The 20841-nt window shown below is 51.9% G+C and overlaps 1 protein-coding gene across 1 annotated transcript in view; it reads right to left on the reverse strand.

Annotated features, from left to right (window-relative positions):
* Nucleotides 1–14379: 14379 nt before the first annotated feature.
* TIMM50 (translocase of inner mitochondrial membrane 50) overlaps nucleotides 14380–20841 on the reverse strand; it is a 62259-nt gene continuing 55797 nt past the window's right edge. Inside the window, exons 9-11 of the mRNA XM_060257619.1 lie at nucleotides 18774–18930; nucleotides 15602–15708; nucleotides 14380–14879 (exon numbers count right to left, since the gene is read on the reverse strand). Of these exons, the coding sequence (XP_060113602.1) occupies nucleotides 14778–14879; nucleotides 15602–15708; nucleotides 18774–18930 (366 nt within the window). The 3' untranslated portion in view covers nucleotides 14380–14777. The remainder of the gene's footprint in view (nucleotides 14880–15601; nucleotides 15709–18773; nucleotides 18931–20841) is intronic.

The raw sequence follows: 20841 nt of genomic DNA on the forward strand, positions 1-20841 counted from the left end.
TTCTTCTTTGCCCCACCGTGCCCAATTCCTGTCCCGGAGAATGTTAGAGACCAACAAGATTGGAGGGGGGGAATGAGCTGACTCCCCCCCCCCCCAAGTCTGGTTGCTCTGTACGTTGCTACTGGAGCTGCATCAAGCTCTTCTGTTACTAGTCTCCAGGTGGCCATAACAATCAGGATCTACAGTGTACCAAAAGTGAAATGATCAAAAAACACTGTACAGTCTTTTTGCAAAGTGCTAATTCATTGGCCAGTTTCAACAGGACAAAGTCGCAATCTGTTGAGGAACATTCACCAAGTCCATCGAATAAAAAAGATCGACATGCAGTTCCTTTGTTAATTCGGCGGCCAAAAACCCTTCCGGGATGTCCTGCCGATGTGTGGTGCCGCAACAGACTCATCTGGATATTAAGACGACCATTTCCAATCAAAGATTCCTCTTCAAGGTTGCCTTATAATGAAAAGCTAATGCTCCTCTTGCAGAGCCCCAAGCTGCAGTGCTAAACTCTGCTCACGACCTGAGTTTGATCCCGGCGGAAGCTGGGTTCAGGTAGCTGGCTCCAGGTTGACTCAGCCTTCCATCCTTCCGAGGTCGGTCAAAGGAGTTCCCAGCTTGCTGGGGGGAAAGTGGAGATGACTGGGGAAGGCAACGGCAAACCACCCCGTAAAAAGTCTGCCGTGAAAACGTCATGATGAGACGTCACCCCAGAGTCGGAAATGACTGGTACTTACACAGGGGACCTTTCCTTTACCTCTTAAAATGCTGTTGCTATTGTTTTGTGTGCAGAAAGCTATGCATAAGCATGTAGGCTCTATTCGGATATTGTAATGTTACAGTGGCTGGTGGAAATATCCTATTAGAATTGACCACCAGGTGACAAAGTAAACTTCATCTGGAGAAAACAGCCACTTTGGAAGGTGGACTCGAGGGCATTGTACCCAGTTGAAGGCCTTCCCCAAACCCTCCCCTCCACAGGCTCCAAACCCCGCCCCCCCTCCAAATAAATCTCCAGGTATTTCCCAACCCTGAGCTGGCAACCACACTTCTCCCGCTACCCTCTGAAAGTTGCCTCAAACCGATTTGTAGTTGCTTCCAGGCAGACAAAACAAAACCCCCTACTGTGCTTAGTTAAGCATGTGGAACTTGATTCTACAAGAATGTACTGATGAGAGGGCGAAGAATGATTTGAGAAACACATGCTCGGTGGCTGGATGGGACATCTTTGTTGGAAAGTGGTAAGGCAGATGCCCGGGGCCAGCGACATCTTCCTGTTCCCATTGAAGTCTCCTGGGGGTCTCAGCCAGCCTGTATGGGAAATGAGGGGTTGCCTGGGGGAGAGAGAGTGGGGGTCTGATCCAGCAGGGCTCTTCTGATGTTCTTATGAAGACCTCAGCCTCTCTGCCCTGTTGTTGGCCCTCCAGAGGAACTAATTGGCCACTGTGTGAGACAGGAGGCTGGACTGGATGGACCCTCACTGGTCTGATCCAGCAGGGCTCTTCTGATGTTCTTCTCAGGGGAAGGACTCAGCCTCTCTGCCCTGCTGTTGGCCCTCCAGAGGAACTGGCTGGCCCCTGTGTGAGATAGGAGGCTGGATTAGATGGACCCCTGGTCTGATCCAGCAGGGCTCTTCTGAAGTTCTTCTCAGGGGAAGGACTCAGCCTCTCTGCCCTGTTGTTGGCTCTCTAGAGGAACTGGCTGGGCACTGTGTGAGACAGGAGGCTGGACTGGATGGACCCTCCCTGGTCTGATCCAGCAGGGCTCTTCTGAGGTTCTTCTCAGGGGAAGGCCTCAGCCTCTCTGCCCTGTTGTTGGCCCTCCAGAGGAACTGGCTGGCCCCTGTGTGAGATAGGAGGCTGGATTAGAAGGACCCCTGGTCTGATCCAGCAAGGCTCTTCTTATGAAAAGATTTAATTTTTGGATTTCTATCCCACCCTATCCCACAAGCGGGTTCAGGGCGGCTTACAACAATAAGGAACTGAAAGGGAAAGGGTTAAAAGAATTCTCTCATGGGTTAGATGTTGAGCCTCTTTGGCCATTTCTTGCCTTCTGCTTCTTTTTTCTCTTCTACGGACCTTCTCCTCTTCTCTTTCTTACCTGGGCTCGGAGCTGTAGCAAGTTAACCTTTTTGAAGTCAATCTGTTCACGGTAAGTTAAATTTCCCAACCTGACTATGTCATAGATCCTGGTGGGCAGCCGTGTTGGTCTGATGCAGTAGAACAAAGTAGGCGCCAACAAAGACCAACAAAGTTTTATTCAGAATGTCAGTCTGATGCAGTGTGCTTAGAGCACACGGGACCTTACATTCTGAATAAAACTTTGTTGGTCTTAAAGGTGGAACTTGACTCCTATCAATTTGTCGTTTGGAACTTGACTCCTATCAATGCGCTTCCATTTTGGGAAGTGAAAATTTCTTTCTCTCGTTACCGTTGGGAGTCAGATCATCTTTGTAATTTGTTTGAACAGCATTTTCCTCTTAACCGGGAAACGTGGCAGCTTGGAGATACTCTGATAAAAACTTCTGTGTTTCCAAGGCAAATTGATATATTCCCCCCCCCCCCCCCCCCGTTAAACCTGACTGAGCCAGGCAGGGAGAGCTGCTACAGTCCCTTTCATCCACCACATTTACGCCAAAGCATCCTTAATCTACTTCTGCCACGTTCGCTGCAAACAAAAACATTATCGCTGCATTAGGACCAGTTCAAATGTGTCACAATATTGGCAGCGCCACCCGGGAGGCAAGAGAGGAGCATTTAATTCCTGAAAGAGAGGTTAGCTGAGGGCCGGGGGAGGGAAATCTAAAGAGAAAGCTGTAATTTTTCAGAGAATTCCCGTCTGGCAGCAAACCAGCACAGCGAGCGTCTGTGCCAAGCAGCTGTTGCCATGTCAATATTGTGAGCGGGCACCATTGCAAAGGGACTGCCCCATCCCCCACTGGCAGGCACCAGAAAGGGACCTGGCACAAAAGATCCCCTCCTTCCACACACCGTGGTGAGACCCCAGTAGCCAGGCCCAAACAGGAAAGACTTGAGAGTCATCAGAAAGGGCTCATGAACATATGTGAAGCTGTCCTCTACCGAATCTAGCTGCCAAATCGGTATTGCCTCTGTAATGCTCCTGTATAGATCTATGGCGCGGCTTTCTGGGTACAGTTCTGGTCACCGCACCTCAAAAAAAAGCAGCAGGACAAAGTTTTGAGTCTGATGGTACCTTTAAGACCCACAAAGCGTAATTCTGGGTATCTGTTTCCATGTTTCCTTCTTAAGAGAAGCCATTTTGGATCAGGCCAATGGCCCATTCAGTCCAACACTCTGGGTCACACAGTGGCCAAAGAAATCCATGCCGTTGTGAGGTCCACCAGTGGGGCCAGGACACCAGAAGCCCTCCCACTGTTGCCCCCCCTCCAAGCACCAGAATACAGAGCATCCCTGCCCCATACAGAGAGTTCCATTCATACCTTGTGGCTAATAGCCACAGATGGGCCTCTACTCCAGATGTTGATCCAATCCCCTCTTGAAGCTGTCTGTGCTTGTAACTGTCACCACCTCCTGTGGCAGTGAATTCCACGTGTTAATCCCCCTTTGGGTGAAGAAGGACTTCCTTTTATCCGTTCTAACCCGACTGCTCAGCAATTTCATGGAATGCCCATGAATTCTTGTATTGTGAGAAAGGGAGAAAAGCATAATCTTGTAAACCTCTATCATGTCACCCCTCAGCTAATGTTTCCATTTCAAGGTGTTGGTATTGGCCTTTAAAGCCCTCTATGGTCAGGGGCTTGTCTATCTGCAGGACCACCTTCCTCCACATGTTCCCCAGAGAGCACTGCGTTCAGGGACAAAAAAATCTACTGTCCATCCCTGGACCAAAGGAGGCTAGGTTGCGTTTGACACAGGCTAGGGCCTTCTCGGTGGCAGCACCAGAACTGTGGAATGCTCCATAAGGGCCCTGCAGGATCTTTCTACTTTCCGCAGGACCTGTAAGACCGAATTGTTCTGACAGGCCTTTGATATTTAGCCGGGAAAGAACTGCCCCCCCACATCATTATAGAGTTACTATGTGGTCACCATCAGAAAAGAAGAACTCGCTTATATTTGCAATGGCACAGCACCATGAAATGGTCTTAAATTGTAACTGTTTTATTAGTTTTAACCTGTAAATATGAATGTTGTTAGCCGCCCTGAGTCCGCTTGCAGAGAGGGCGGGATAGAAATTTAAAGTAAATACGTACATACATGTTTCCCCAAGCACGCTGACTTTTATACGAGAGGAAAATGGAGGAAGGGGGGAGGGAATTGATTTGGACTCAACAGAGCCCTGCAAAAGAATGAGGGAGAGGAAGGACGCTGATTGACTAAGGCCTTGGAACACCCCCTCCCCGTTTTGCCAAGCACCCCCCTCACTTTCCCCCAACCCCAACCGAAGTATGCTGACAGAGCAGCTGAAGGGGTGATATATTCTTCCTTGTGGCACCGGCTTTCAAAGACAGGTCCCCTGGGGGCTGAGCTGTCAGCACTGGGTGTTCCCCACAAATTTACAACTCTCTCCCCCCCCCCTTTCTGTTTTCTTTAACATTAGCAAGCAGCAGGAGAGAAGCTACAACTGTGAAAACATTCTTGTGGGTGTGCCTGCCTGGATAGCCCCTGAGCACGTGCAAAACTCCTTCCTTACCGCGCAGCGCTTGAGGCTTCACGGCAAAGGACGACTCTGCTCCCATGCAGCTGCGTTCCCTTTTTAGAGGAGGTTTTAATTGATATGTTTTGCCTTGCTGGCCCTACGAAGGCAGAGAGGCAGAGTAAAAACCTTCTTAATGGATAACGACAAACAAAAGCTAGATTTGATATTTATACCATGAACTGGGCGGGAATCGGGCTGCAAAAGAGGCTTTGCCTGAAATTCTGGGACTCTGGCTGAACGCTTGAAGCTGCCTTACACTCAATCAGACCCTGCTGGGTCCATCAGAGCTAGTATTGTCCACTCAGACCGGCAGCTGCTCTCCGTGGGCTCCGCGAGACACATCACCCGACATCTCGCATCCCCTCTTGCCTTGTCCTTTCGACTGGAGATGCCCAGAATTGAACTTGAGACCTTCCGAAAGCTGCACATGAAGCAATCTTATCCCAAACTAGACCACTGGTTCATCCAAGGCAGTATTGCTTGGCAGAGTCTTCCCCATCACCTATTGCCTGGTCCTTTTTTAGCTGGAGATGCTGGGGATTGAACCCGGGGCCTTCTGTATGCCAAGCAGAGGCTCTGCCACTGAGCCATGGCCCCCGTCCTGCTTTCGCAGGTGGCAGTTATGGAAACACAGCCTGCACCCCGTGAAAGCCTGAGGTGTGGGTGTGGGTGTGTGTGTGAGGCGACACAGTTTGGAGGGCTCACGTGATCGACAGGCCCAGAGTCTTGAGCTAAACATGAATGGAAGGAAATGCCAAGTGTTCGGTCTCCGACTCGTCTACTGCCAGGGGCTCAGGGCTGGGGGAGGTGGGTGTAATTAGAACACATTACAGAAGCGAAGAAAGAAAAGTGTGTTTTCTGAGCAAATAAGTCACTTCCACCCCTTCTAGCCGTGCTGCTGCTGCGACTGGCAGCTCCAGACACGGCTGTCCCCTGAGCTTCCTGCTCTCCAGAGCCGGGCGGCCGGTTCTCCTCTGCCCATTTATTTCTCTTTCCGGAGTTGCTATCTCACTGCCTTGGCCTGCGGATGTCCCCAAGTGGGCTCAGATGAGCTCTGCTCCAGCTGTAGGGTTGCCAATTCCAGGAAGGAAAATTCCTGGAGATATTTTTTTTGGGGGGGGGGGTGGAGCTCGGGGAGGGAAAGATGGGTTATCGATGAAAATAAATCCAAATCCCATTTGGATTAAATTTTAAGAAGGCGGATAACGTAATTAACTTGCAATTTGGCAGACTTTGCGGGTAGTCGGATATGGAACTTACAATAAGAACTTATACATGATTTTAAAAGGCTGTGTGATTTTTGGGCTATATTCTTAAGAAGGTAGATAGCATAATTATCTTCCGATTTGGTAGATTTGCATTTAACAGATAACGGTATTTGTTTCTTATGCTCACTGTAACGATATTGTTAAACTAGTAGAGTAGCAAAAATCAAGATGTGAAAATTTTCTCATGAAGATGATGATGATATTGGATTCATATTCCGCCCTCCACTCCGAAGAGTCTCAGAGCGGCTCACAATCTCCTTTCCCTTCCTCCCCAACAACAGACACCCTGTGAGGTGGGTGGGCCTGAGAGGGCTCCCACAGCAGCTGCCCTTTCAAGGACAACCTCTGCCAGAGCTATGGCTGACCCAAGGCCATTCCAGCAGCTGCAAGTGGAGGAGTGGGGAATCAAACCCAGTTCTCTCAGATAAGAGTCTGCGCACTTCACCACTACACCAAACTGGCTCCTCCAAAAAGTGGCTCACGTCATTCTCCTCTCTTCCATTTTAGCATCACAAGAACCCTGTGAGGTAGGCAAGGCTGAGAGCATGTCACTAGCCCAAGGCCACCCAACGAGCGTCCCATGGCAGAGCGTGGATCTGAACCTTTGTGTGTTCAGTGGAATCCAGTCACCCCTGACTGATTGCAACTCTATGACTTGTAGCCTCTGAAACATTCTTACATGAGCAACCTTGTGTGGGTCTTGCAAACCGAAGGCCACGGTTTCCATCTCACATCGGGTCTTCCTCTTTTCCTGCGTTATGGTCTTTTTCCAGGGACTCTTTTCCCAGTTTGGTGTAGTGGTGAAGTGCATGGACTTTTATCTGGGAGAACCGGGTTTGATTCCCCACTCCTCCACTTGCAGCTGCCGGAATGGCCTTAGGTCAGCCAGAGCTCTCACAGAGCTGTCTTTGAAAGGGTAGTTTCTGTCAGAGCTCTCTCAGCTCCACCCACCTCGCAGGGTGCCTGTTGTGGGGGTGGAAGATAAAGGAGATGGTGAGCCGCTCTGAGATTCAGAACGGAGGGCAGGGTATAAATGCAGTGTCTTCATGATGTGACCAAAGTGTGATCACCTCTTTGGTCATTTTAGCTTCAAGTGGGAACTCAGGCTCAATTTGATCTAGAACCCACTGATTTGATTTTTTTGGCCATCCAAGGTATCCATAAAACTCTCTTCCAGCGCCACATTCCAAATGACTCCTCTTTCTTCGCTGCCCAACTCGGACACCCATTCATAGTGATGGGGAATATGCCGGCATGGATTATCTTGACCTGAGTCGCCGCGACAAATCCTTAGACTTCAGGATCTTTCGTAGCTCCTTCGGGGCTGCCCTGCCCAGTCTCCATGTCTCTCTGATTTTTTGGGTTGCGGTTTCCCTTTTTGGTTAACAATGGAGCCCCCCAAGCAATAGAAAATCTTGAATCATTTTCGAATTTTTCTTCATCAGTATTAAAGTTGTGCAGTTCCCCAGTACCTGTGCATTTTTCTGGAGAAAAGCCGCCTTTCTGCTCAAATGGTTTGCTATTGCTGCTCTGCCCCTGAGGAATCTAACTGGAATTCCGGGGACCAGCTGGGTTCTCTTGGTAATACGCGAGCTGTGAATATTGTCGAGATTATACACCTGCACTTTGCACCAAAACAGGATAGGAATTTTGGGGCACCTGGATCCCGAACCAGTGCTTATTCTACCACAGGGGTCAACTGTTTTTGAGACAGTGGGCACCTTTGGAGTTTAGATACACTGTTGTGGGCACAAAATGGGCACCATGGGAGGTAGAACGGGAGGAGGAGGAGAAGAAAGATGGTATTGGATTTATATCCCGCCTTATACTCTGAATCTCAGAGCAGCTCACAATCGCCTTTATCTTCCTCCCCCACAACAGACACCCTGTGAGGTGGGTGGGGCTGAGAGGGCTCTCATAGCAGCTGCCCTTTCAAGGACAGAGTCTCAGAGCGGCCTACAATCTCCTTTCCCTTCTTCCCTCACAACAGACACCCTGTGAGGTGGGTGGGGCTTAGAGGGCTCTTGTCCTTTCAAGGACAACCTCTGCCAGAGCTATGGCTGGCCCAAGGCCATTCCAGCAGCTGCAAGTGGAGGAGTGGGGAATCAAACTTGGTTCTCCCAGATAAGAGTCCATGCACTTAACCACTGCACCAAACTGGCTGAGAGTGAGCCCAAGTTCCCAGGACGAGATGAATTATTTTTAAAAATGTACTGGGAAAGAGACTTAAAACCAACCCTGTGGTTATTTTAGTCTGGATAGCCAATCAGCTCTCTTAATAGCCAACTGGCAAGAGCCCCACTTCACCCCAACAATTTCTCAAAACACCTGGAGGGCACCAGGACAGATGTTGGCACACTGGGGGACCCCTGTTCTAGCAGATGCTTTTGCAGACCTGCACCACTTTTAAGCTGCAGTACTGCAGTCCGAAGCTCTGCTCATGACCTGAGTTCGATCCCCGGCGGAAGCTGGGTTTTCAGGTAGCCGGCTCAAGGTTGACTCAGCCTTCCATCCTTTTGAGGTCGGTAAAATGAGTATCCAGCTTGCTGGGGGGAAAGTGTAATGACTGGGGAAGGCAAGGGCAAACCACCCCGTCAAAAGTCTGCCGTGAAAAAATTTCCAAAAGAAGATAGGACTCTAATTTGGTACCTGTTATCAGCTGCTAGGACTTTATACGCGCAGCTTTGGAAGCAAGAAAAAATACCAGAGAAATGGGAATGGACCATGAAAGTTTTATCGTGGTGTGAAATGGACAAATTAACCAGAACACTAAGAGACTATGACTTAGAGATATTCAAAAGGGAGTGGAGAAAATTTAAAGGATATATGGAGAAAACTTGGAAACATTGGACAATTTTTTAGTTGTAAGAATATATATATTGAACTTTGAGCAGTTAGAAGTGCCTTGAGTATTGGTTTGAACTTATAACCTCGGGGAAGTCAACATTGGAGGGAGGGGGGATGGAAATGTCATATGGGTTAATGGGAAAAAAAATTAAGAAATAGTTAAGTTTTGTAACCATATGCTACCAATAAATTGTTTAACCCCCCCCCCCCCCAAAAAAAGTCTGCCGTGTAAACGTCGTGAAAGCAACGTCACCCCAGAGTCGGAAACGACCGGTGCTTGCACCTTTACCTTTTTTTTAACCACTTTTAAAACTCATGCTTAAAAAGTTTCTCAGGGTGCCCAAAGCTTCTGGTTTTCGCCTTTGCTGCAAGATGGCTGCCCACTCTGGAATGACGGCCAGAAAATGCCGCAGCCCTTCCACTAGACTGGGGAGTGGGGGGCAGGGGGGAGCAAAAAGAACCGGGCAGGACACAGAACAGCAAGCGGAGGGTGAGGTCATGTCAGAAGGTCCAGGAAACGGATCCATTATTGCACACCAAACAGGAAGCAATGAGACAAGACCTTGGCAACCGCCGGGAGTTTTTTTTCGGGAGTGGGGGAGGGAAGGGGAGACAGGCAAGGAGGACTGGAAGGATTGCGGGGGGGGGGGGGGAAAGAAAACTCACAATGAGTTAGCAACCTTCAACTGCGGAGGTCACGGGTCGCTCAAGGCAGGGGGACCAGCTGCAGGGCACGTTCTGGGTAGAGTTGCCCACCTCCAGGTGGGTGGCTGGAGGTCTTCAGGAATGACAACTGATCTCCAGAGAGCAAACGCAAGTTCCCCCAGAGAAAAGGGCTGCTTTGGAGGTTGGGCTCAACAGTATTATACCCTCAGGCTCCAACCCCAAATCCCAAGGAATTTCCTAACCTGGAGTTGGCAACCTTTGTTTTGGGAGAGCTTTCCACCCTCACCCTGGCTTGGGGCTACGGGTTATCCGCTCGGCTCGCCTCAAACATGGACTTGCTGTTTGTAAGAAGCGGTTGGGGGCTCGCGCTGCCCAATAAGCCCCTTGACCAGACCCCCCACCTGCCCCCCCCCCCGCATGGCCCTCAACACGCACTCCGCAACAGGACTTAACTATGCAAGACGGCCAAACCCGCTAGCAAACAATCACAGAAGTGCATTGAGAAGTGGATGGAAACAGCATTATTGGGCATGTCTGAGATCACCTGCTGTCGCAGCAATTGCCTTTGCAGGTCAACACAACAGCATGTGCAGAATCTCAAGAAGGAACCAGATACTGTGTGTGTGTGTGTAGGGGGGGGACAAGACTGCTTCCTCCCACGGTAAATGCCGGATGCTTTTCACTGCATCACTGCTACTGGAGTATTTTTGTGGTTCACACCATTTCAGACGTGGAGAGCTCATCTTCAGAGCACATCCTAAGATCCAGGCCGAGTTTGGAAGCTGCCCCTCTGGCCTTTGGCACTCAGACACTCCCCCCCTCCCTTGGTCTTTGTTTGGTGTAGAGCCAGTTTGGCGTAGTGGTTAAGTGCGTGGGCCGGGTTTGATTCCCCACTCCTCCACTGGCAGCTTTTGGAATGGCCTGGGGTCAGCCATATTTCTTGTAGGAGTTGTCCTTGAAAGGGCAGCTGCTGTGAGAGCCCTCTCAGCCCACCCACCTCACAGGGTGTCTGTTGAGGGGGGAGAAGGTATAGGAGATTGTAAGCTGGCCTGAGATTCAGAGTATAGGGCGGGATATAAATCCAATATCTTCCAATATTTTCTTCGATTCCCCACTCCTCCACTTGCAGCTGCTGGAATGGCCTTGGGTCAGCTGTAGCTGAACATATAAATGAGGGGGCTGAACATATGAGGCTGTCTTCTACTGAATCAGATCCTGGGTCCATCAAAATCAATATTGTCTACTCAGACTGGCAGCGGCTCTCCAGGGTCTCAAGCTGAGGTTTTTCACGCCTATTTGCCTGGACCCTTTTCAGTTGGAGATGCCGGGGATTGAACCTGGGACCTTCTGCTTACTAAGCAGATGCTGTACCACTGAGCCACTGTCCCTCCCCTAGGTCTCGTAGTTGTCCTTAAAAGGGCAGCTGCTATGAGAGTCCTCTCAGCCCCACCCACCTCACAGGGTGTCTGTTGTGGGGGAGGAAGGGAAAGGCGATTTTGAGCGGCTCTGATTCAGAGAAGCGTGGGGTATAAATCTGCAGGTGTTGTCTTCTTTTTGGGGGCTGCAAAGAAGGGCCCTGTGGTGCAGTGTTAAAGCTGCTTAACTGCAGTCCTAAACTCTGCTCACGACGTGAGTTCGATCCCGGCGGAAGCCTGGTTCAGGTAGGCGGCTCGAGGTTGACTCAGCCTTCCATCCTTCCGAGGTCGGTCAAATGAGCACCCAGCTTGCTGGGGGGTGGGGTGGGGGGAAGTGTAGATGACTGGGGAAGGCAACGGCAAACTACCCTGTGAAAAGTCTGCCGTGATGCAACGTCACCCGAGAGTCAGAAACAACTGGTGCTTGCACAGGGGACTACCTTTCCTTTTTTAAAGAAGGGAAGCCGTCACTGCCACATAACCTGGTGCTCAGAAAGCAACCATGAGGGATCCTTGTGTCCGTAAAAGCTCACATCCTGTTTAGAACATCACCACTGTGCTCTTGCCCCACCCCCCCAGCCCGCTGTTTATTCCTCTACTCCTCTCTGATATCTGCAACCACCACAAAATGTCCGGCTCAGGCAGGCTGGAAATGGCAATTTCTTTGGGGAAGGGAGAGGAGAAAGCTGGTGGGGGGGGGGGGGAGTGTGGGAAAGATCTAGATTCAGTTCCTGTCGGGAAGTGTCTTTTCCCCCCTTGCATTCTTTCTAAGAATAAGGTAGGGGAGGGAAGAAGGAGCAGCCAATAATGGGTCCTGGCTACCATGGAAGAAAAAAGGGTGTGCGTGAGGAAAATCAGCACCTATGAGTCACCAGGCTTGGTGGCGGAAAAGTGCCGTCAGCAGTGGACTTATAGAGACCCTGAAGGCAAGAGATATTCAGAGGTGGTTGGCCATTGCCTGCCTCTGCGAAGCAACCCTGGACTTTCTCGGCGGTCTCTCCTCCATCGCTAAGAAGAACTTCAGAAGAGCCTTGCTGGATCAGACCAGAGAGGGTCCATCTAGTCCAGCCTCCTGCCTCACACAGAGGCCAGCCAGTTCCTCTGGAGGGCCAACATCAGGGCAGAGAGGCCGAGGCCTTCCCCTGAGAAGAACCTCAGAAGAGCCCTGCTGGGTCAGACCAGGGAGGGTCCATCTAGTCCAACCTCCTGTCTCCCACAGTGGATATCCAGTTCCTCTGGAGGGCCTACAACAGGGCAGAGAGAGGCTGAGGCCTTCATAAGAACATCAGAAGAGCCCTGCTAGATCAGTCCATTGGTCCTGTCCAGCCTCCTGTCTCACACAGTGGCCAGCCTGTTCCTCTGGAGGGCCAACAACAGGGCAGAGAGGCTGAGGCCTTCCCCTGAGAAGAACATCAGAAGAGCCCTGCTGGGTCAGACCAGGGAGGGTCCATCTAGTCCAGCCTCCTGTCTCACACAGAGGCCAGCCTGTTCCTCTGGAGGGCCAACAACAGGGCAGAGAGGCTGAGGCCTTCCCCTAAGAAGAACTTCAGAAGAGCCCTGCTGGATCAGACCAGAGAGGGTCCATCTAGTCCAGCCTCCTGTCTCACACAGAGGCCAGCCAGTTCCTCTGGAGGGCCAGTAACAGGGCAGAGAGGCCAAGGCCTTCCCCTGAGAAGAACATCAGAAGAGCCCTGCTGGGTCAGACCAGGGAGGGTCCATCTAGTCCAGCCTCCTGTCTCACACAGAGGCCAGCCAGTTCCTCTGGAGGGCCAACAACAGGGCAGAGAGGCTGAGGCCTTCCCCTGAGAAGAACCTCAGAAGAGCCCTGCTGGGTCAGACCAGGGAGGGTCCATCTAGTCCAGCCTCCTGTCTCACACAGAGGCCAGCCAGTTCCTCTGGAGGGCCAACAACAGGGCAGAGAGGCCGAGGCCTTCCCCTAAGAAGAACTTCAGAAGAGCCCTGCTGGATCAGACCAGAGAGGGTCCATCTAGTCCAGCCTCCTGCCTCACACAGAGGCCAGCCAGTTCCTCTGGAGGGTCAACATCAGGGCAGAGAGGCCGAGGCCTTCCCCTGAGAAGAACCTCAGAAGAGCCCTGCTGGGTCAGACCAGGGAGGGTCCATCTAGTCCAACCTCCTGTCTCCCACAGTGGATATCCAGTTCCTCTGGAGGGCCTACAACAGGGCAGAGAGAGGCTGAGGCCTTCATAAGAACATCAGAAGAGCCCTGCTAGATCAGTCCATTGGTCCAGTCCAGCCTCCTGTCTCACACAGTGGCCAGCCTGTTCCTCCGGAGGACCAACAACAGGGCAGAGAGGCTGAGGCCTTCCCCTGAGAAGAGCATCAGAAGAGCCCTGCTGGATCAGACCAGTAATCCATCTAGTCCAGCCTCCTGCCTCACACAGTGGCCACCCAGTTCCTCTGGAGGGGCAACAACAGGGCAGAGAGGCCGAGGCCTTCCCCTGAGAAGAACCTCAGAAGAGCCCTGCTGGATCAGACCAGTGAGGGTCCATCTAGTCCAGCCTCCTGTCTTGCACAGTGGCCACCCAGTTCCTCTGGAGGGCCAACAACAGGGCAGAGAGGCTGAGGCCTTCCCTGAGAAGAACATCAGAAGAGCCCTGCTGGATCAGACCAGGGAGGGTCCATCTAGTCCAGCCTCCTGTCTCACATAGGGGCCAACCAGTTCCTCTGGAGGGCCAGCAACAGGGCAGAGAGGCTGAGGCCTTCCCCTGAGAAGAACATCAAAAGAGCCCTGCTGGATCAGACCAGAGAGGGTCCATCCAGTCCAGCCTCCTGTCTCACACAGTGGCCAACCAGTTCCTCTGGAGGACCAACCACAGGGCAGAGAGGCCGAGGCCTTCTTCTGACGTTACCTCCTGGCTCTGGGATTCAAGATTTTACCGTCCCTCTGAATGCGGAGGTTCCCCTCCGTCATCACCGTAGGTGGTAGCCACTGCTGGAGCTCTCCTCCACGAATGAATCTCTCTAATCCTCTTTTAAAGCAGCCTGTTCTTGCAGCCATCGTTACATCCTCTGGCAGCCCATTCCACACTTGAATCACGCTCTGCGTAAAGAAGTATTTCCTTTTGTCTGCTCCGAACCTCCTGCCCTTCGGCAGTTCTAGTATTTCAGGAGAGGGAAGAAAAAGTTCTCTTTGTCAGCTCTCCCTCCCCCCCTGCGTAGCGCTCCCCTCTACAAAGGTTTCTCCTCCTTCCACCCCCTTCCCAGTCTCCCAGCTGGCTGACTTTCCTGTTGACATCCGACTCTGGATACAGGATGAAGACTGGCTCTCCTTCCACCAAAATGTGTGTGTGTGTGTGTGGGGGGGGGCTCTGTTTCACTCTCAGATGCCCTGGAAACGCCAACCCTCGCCAAGGCAGCTTTTCATCTATGACAGCGAGTGCAAAGGCTCGAAAACCAACCCCCCCCCCGTTCTGCCATCTCTTGGTACACACCGAGAAGGCCCCCCTGCCCCCCGCCCGGAAACAGAGGCTGACTCTGACGGAAGGAAGCCGTCCCTAGAAAGATCATCCTTTATTTCAGAGCACATCCAACATTAGTTTGCGCTTGGCCCGGAGTCTGAAGGGAACATGATACAGACGTGAAAAGACAGACCTGGGAGTAATCCCCCCCCCTCCCTCCCTCCCCGGCTCCAAAGAGAAGGCTTCCCTCGGTTCTGCCCCCACAGGGCTCTCCCTCCGGAAGGTTCGGAAAAGGGCTCCGGTCCAGACGCAGCTCTCCGGGCCTTGACACGCTCCCTCCCCCCTTCAGTGTGGACCGTCTTTGGCCAGAGCCCTGGGCCCCTCCCCGGGGAACCGTCTTCCTCCAAAGGACAGGATCCTCTCCAGACGGGGCTTCAGCAGCCCAGAGTCCATTTTGGCGGGCGAGGCTGGGCCGGAGGGCGTCCACCGCGTCACTGCTGCTTGGAGCGGGGCCACAGCCGGCTCGCCAGGGAGCCCAAAAACATCTGCTGCTTCTTGTGCTGGGAGAGGTCCGAGAGACGCCGCTGCTCCTCCTGAGAAAGAGGCACACGGAGAGCCTGGCCTCACCCACAGTGCAGACCCCAGGCACCTCCCTCCCCGGGGGCACTCTGCACGTGTTCAGAGACTCCCCTGCAGCCAAGCAGGAGACCCAGACCCCGAGTCTCTAGCAGATCCCGGGAACCCCCCCGCTCCTGGGCTGGTGGCTCCAGAGACCGAGTGATTGTCACCCGCCTTGAGCTGGGGTGGGCCAGGCGACGCGGAGAGAGAACCAGGGAAGAGCTGGGTCAAGGAGTTGCAGGTTCAGGAGGCCCGTTCTGGCTCTAGCCCCGTCCCACCAACCCCCGAACAGGCTTTGGAGCAGCCGCCACCTTTCCCCCCTTCCCTTTCAGCTGCTGAGACAGCCTCGGCCCGCCTTGCAGGGCTGACGTGAACACCGCTGCGCTAACGCAGCAGCGGAGGAAGCACTTCAGGCCTGCCCATCACTAAGCAGCGTTAAAGAGTGCCAACGACTCCAAGCTCAGGCCTTTCGACCCGCTCCTGGCAGGCCGCCTGGCTCTCTGCGCCCAGAACTCGGTCTCTGCACGACGCAGCTGTGTCCAGCGACGCCCCTGGGCTAGATCCGGGAAAGACGATCCTGCCCAGAGACCTCAGTGCCCTGCAGCCAATGGGGCGTTTCGGAGACCCCTTTGGTCTGCTCCAACCCGCCCTCCCCCCTGAGTTCCGGCAGGAAGGGACTCCCCTGCCCCCCGCTTACCTGCTCCAGCTGGGACTGCCTTTGCTTAAAAGCTTCCAGCGGGTCGTCTTCCATGGAGTAATTCTCCAGCACTGACCGGACATCGTCCACCCCGCTCAAGGCAATGGCTGTTGAGTAAAGAGCAGGGAAGTGTTCAGGACTGCTCAACGGCACCAGCCCTGCAGGAGGCTCAGGGGGGCCAGCTCTGGTGTGGGAAATCACAGGAGAACTGGGACTGCGGAGGGGGAAAAGCCGCTAATGTGTGCCAGCTGTCCGCTTGCGAAAGATCCGCCAAAAACATCACCAAATTCCACACTTTGTAACAAAAAATCATTATCATATACAATGAAGAAGATACTGGATTTATATCCCGCCCTCCACTCCGAAGAGTCTCAGAGCGGCTCACAATCTCCTTTCCCTTCCTCCCCCTCAACAGACACCCTGTGAGATAGATGAAGATATTGGATTTATATCCCGCCCTCCACTCTGAAGACTCTCAGAGCGGCTCACAATCTCCTTTCCCTTCCACCCCCCCACAACAGACACCCTGTGAGGTGGGTGGGGTTGAGAGAGCGCTCTCAGAAGCTGCCCTTTCAAGGACAACCTCTGCCAGAGCTATGGCTGACGCAAGACCATTCCAGCAGGTGCAAGTGGAGGAGTGGGGAATCAAATCCGGTTCTCTTAGATAAAAGTCCGCACACTTAGCCACTACACCAAACTGACTCTCCGGTCTTGAAGAAGACAACTGCAGATTTATACCCCGCCCTTCTCTATGAATCCGAGATTCAGAGCAGCTCACAATCTCCTTTACCTTCTTCCCCCACAACAGACACCTTGTGAGGTGGGTGCGGCTGGAGAGGGCTCTCACAGCAGCTGCCCTTTCAAGGACAACCTATGCCAGAGCTACGGCTGACCCAAGGCCATCCCAACAGGTGCAAGTGGAGGAGTGGGGAATCAAACCCGGTTCTCCCAGATAAGAGTCCGCGCACTTAACCACTACACCAAACTGGCTCTCAATGCAACAAGAATACCGTGGGGTAAACCATATCCATAGTTCGTTGCAACTACAGTCCAAATAAGGCAAAAGATCCACAATTATGCATATTTTGAAACCAGTCCAACGAAAGTACCGGTACAATTATAGAAACCGTTTCGGATGAAAATCCTTCTTCTAGGGACCTTTACTTATGTTCCTTTATAAAGTTCGATTGGTCCAGTAGTGCTAGAATTCATAACATTCCTCTGTATTAATCTATAAAATAACCTGCACCAAAAAAATCTTAACACGGACTGGATACACTTAAAACAATTAAATAGCAGAATTCCTTCTAGGATGATCACTTACCTGGGATTCCTCTAATGCCTATCCATGATCTACGGGATGCCGCTGTTAATTACTTTCCATATCAGCATTGAAAGCACCCATCCTTTGCTCGTCGCCCTATAAGCTTAAGCCACGCATCAAATACAGGTGTATACTGTCTGCTGCATGGTTTAAGCTTATTTGGACAGTACAAATTACAAATACCTTTATTGGCATAGAAATAAAAAGTGCAGCGTAGCAAATTTACATGGCGTTTCAGCTATAAAAACCAGTCAAACATGAAGAAGGGGGAGCTAGTCTTTTGCTCCCTGGTTGTTACGGCAGCCAAAAGGTACTTTGCACCAGGCTTGTGATATGGGAACATCTGTCAGATAGTAGAAAAAAACCCTAGCTTCGCTTCAGGTCATCCATAAAAATTAGACAGACTAGGTTTGATTATGCCGTCCCGCACTTCCCCATAGAAATCACAATGAAGTAAAACATGGGTGACCGTTTCGAGGTGCCTTCCATTACATGGACAGACTCTATCCTGACTAGGGATGTTGGCAAACCTCCCAGACAATACCACTGAGGGTAGAACATTGAGTCTTGCTAACATAAAGGAGCGGCGTTACTGGGGTGAAGTAAACTGGGAAAGGGAGGCAGCAGGCAGCCCGTGATATATATATATATATATATATATATATATATATATATATATATAGGTTTTTGTTATAAAGTGTGAAATTTGTTGATGTTTTTGGTGGATATTTTGCAAGCGGAGAGCTGGTATACGTCAGCCGGTTTGGGAAACACCTGGAGGTTTTGGGGGGGGGCGGAGCCTGAGGAAAGGAGAGACTTCGGTGGGGTTCAGTGCTACCCTCCAAAGTGGCCATCTTCTCCAGGTGGACCCATCTCTGTTGCGAGGAGATCAGTAATAATCCCAGGAGATCTCCAGCCCACCACCACAGAGAATCATGGTGCATAACGGCGCGGAGAGAAACCCAGGATTTCCGTGATTAACCAGCCCCTACACAATAACATACCTTGAAAGGAAACTTATAAATATTAATATTATTACAAAGTCTCACTAACAACGCTCTCACAATACGGAACAGAACATAAAACTGGACCCCCCTCCCCCCCCCGGTACAAGGATTCACAAGCTCATAAACAAACTCATGTAAACTCCATCTCCCAAAAGATCCATTCACCTTATACAGTTCTCATCACTTCCATAGGGTTCAACTGTAAATTCTCCAATCGTACAGCAGTCAACATTTCTCAGCAAATTCTCCAGTCGCACAGCAGTCAACATTTCTCAGCAAATGCTCCAATCGTACAGCAGTCAACATTTCTCAGCAAATGCTCCAATCGTACAGCAGTCAACATTTCTCAGTTAATCACGGAAACCTTGAGTTCTTCTCCATACCACTTGGAGGCTGGCAACCTTAACATCTGGAGAATCTACATTTCAGGACATCGTCGTGGCAGGACTGGGGGCATCCAAACTGTTTCTGCAGCCTGAGTTATGCCAAAAACCCAACACGCACAATTCTGGGGTTGGCTTGGCTTAATTTTTTGTGTCGGCCACGGGGAGGAATGAGACGCAATCTCTCCAGCCCTGTCCTTGCTTAGGGAAGCGCCTCTCAGTTCCCACTTTGGCCTCTGAGATTCCACCAGGCTACCCCTGACCAAGCATTATAAACAGAAGGACTAGAAAGCTGCAACGTCTAAAAAACAGAGAGCGAAAGCACCCTGGGACTCATAACCGGCGCTTCTGCGACCGGAGTGGGGAGGCTCAGAAGGTGGCCCCATCAAGGCCGTACAGCCTTCTGGGTAGAACTGTCGGGATGTGGGATTCTCCAGCGGGCTGCCCCTTCTCCTTACTCTTCAGAAAGGCAGCGAGGTCAAAGAGCGTCCGGTCGTCCGAGTTCCCGTCCCACTTCTTCAGGGCCATGCCGTTGAAGGGCTGCAGGCGGAAGGCTTCCTTCTTGCAGTCCACCACCACCACCTTGGCAGGGTCTCTGTTCAAGCAGGAGATGTCCTAGGAAGAGGAAGAGGAGGAGGAAGCTCAGAGGCAGGCGAGAGAACGCGAGCGGGGCAAAGCTTCTGCCCGGAATTTATTTATTATTTATTTACTTAATTAACTTGTATTGTGCCCTCCCTGCCGAAGGCTCACAGATTAGGGGTCAAGCAATCAGAGACTGACATGGCCTGACAAAATAAAACAGCAATACAAACATAAAAACGTAAGAGCAATTACTAAAGACATCAGCAGGTGCCAATACAGTAATTTCAAACAGCCGTTAAAATTCTAATAATGGCAATAGCTAGCCGATCGATATTAGGTGTTCGAAAAAGGAGCCGGGTGCCATAGCATGGTGAGATAGATCCATAAGTCATATTTACGGGCCTGTTCCGTTGCTATAGATGTTACCTTTATGAGAATGCATGGCGGAAGAGTGCCGTTTTGCAGGCCCTGCGGAACTGTGGAAGCTCTCGCAGGCCCTGACCTCCTCTGGCAGTTAATTCCAGCAGCTAGAGGCAGCAACGGAAAAGGCCCTGGCTCTAGCTGATTTAAGCCTCACTTCTCTGATGCTGGGAACTGTCAACAGGTTTTGAGACCCAGACTCTGTTGGTCTTAAAGGTGCCACTGGGATCAATTTTGCTCTGAAGACTGACACTGAGGGGGCCAAGCACACTTCCCTGGGCAGGTTGGGCCATAATTGTGGGGCTTCCACCAAAAAGGCCCTCCATCGTGTGCCCACTAGATGAAGAAAAGTTGGTCTAATACCCCACCCTTCAGTACCCGAAGGAGTCTTGGAGCAGCTTACAACCGCCTTCACCTCCCCACAACAGACACCCTGAGAGGTAGGAGGGGCTGAGTGAGAGAACGGCTCTTCAGAGGAAACGCTCTGAGAGAACTGTGACTGACCCAAGGTCATCCAGCTGGCTGCATGTGGAATCAAACCCTGTTCTCCGGATTAGAGTCCGGCACTCACAAATGGGTGAGACAGGGCCTTTTCAATGGTAGCCCCCCGCAGTACTGGAACAAAGTAACACTGTTGTGGCGGCATTAGGCTCCTTTCTTCCTCTGTGGTGATGGGAGAAATGTCACTTCTAAAATCCACCAGCAGAGGGGGCAAGCCCTGCCAAGGCCCTGTTGAAGTGCGAATCAATTTTATCGGATGAAATAGAATAAATCAACCCGTTCCCCCCACCGCAGTCCCACATCAAGCATTTCAGAAAATGAGAGGGGACTGCTGATTACAGTGCGAAGAGCGGCCGAAACACTCCCCCCAGGAGGCAAGGACCCCATGTCCCCTTCTCCCCCCCCCCCCGCCACCTTTTGCTTAACACAGGGACACGCACATGCACACACAAAGCCTTGAGATCAATCAGGACACAGAGCCCACAAGCCCCAGCCATTGAGAGAAAAGGACACCCTACTGGCTCCGGGGCAGCAGATGGGAGGTGAAGAGAAGGAGGGGAGGGAAGACAGACAGAAGGCTCACAGCAAAGACATCCCAGCCTCTATTGTGGAGGGCAAGGGGGGGGGGGGGGACTTGGGCTGAGGAACGGGAGGCAGGCCGCATCTGGCGTCCCTGCCTCCTCGCCGTACGTCCTGTGCAGGCAGGCGAGAGGGCTGAGAAGCTCTGATCCCCACGAGTAACATTCTGATGCTGTTCAGATCCGATGGCATCAGCATCCCCTGGATTCCTCCGGCTGCCGCGATCTCAAAGCCAGCCGAAAGCCAGCCGGAAGAGTGGGGTCTTACAGGCCTTGTGGAACTGAGTGAGGTCCCACAAGGCTCTAACCTCTTCCGGCAGCTGGTTCCATGGGTGGGGAGCCGCTACTGAGAAGGGAGGCGCGACCCCTGGTAGCCGTCAGCCTCGCCTCTCTTGGCCCAGGGATCACTAAAAGACGTTGAGTTCCTGATCTTAGTACCTTCTGG

Source organism: Heteronotia binoei, chromosome 17, assembly GCF_032191835.1.
Source record: "Heteronotia binoei isolate CCM8104 ecotype False Entrance Well chromosome 17, APGP_CSIRO_Hbin_v1, whole genome shotgun sequence".
Taxonomy (NCBI): domain Eukaryota; kingdom Metazoa; phylum Chordata; class Lepidosauria; order Squamata; family Gekkonidae; genus Heteronotia; species Heteronotia binoei.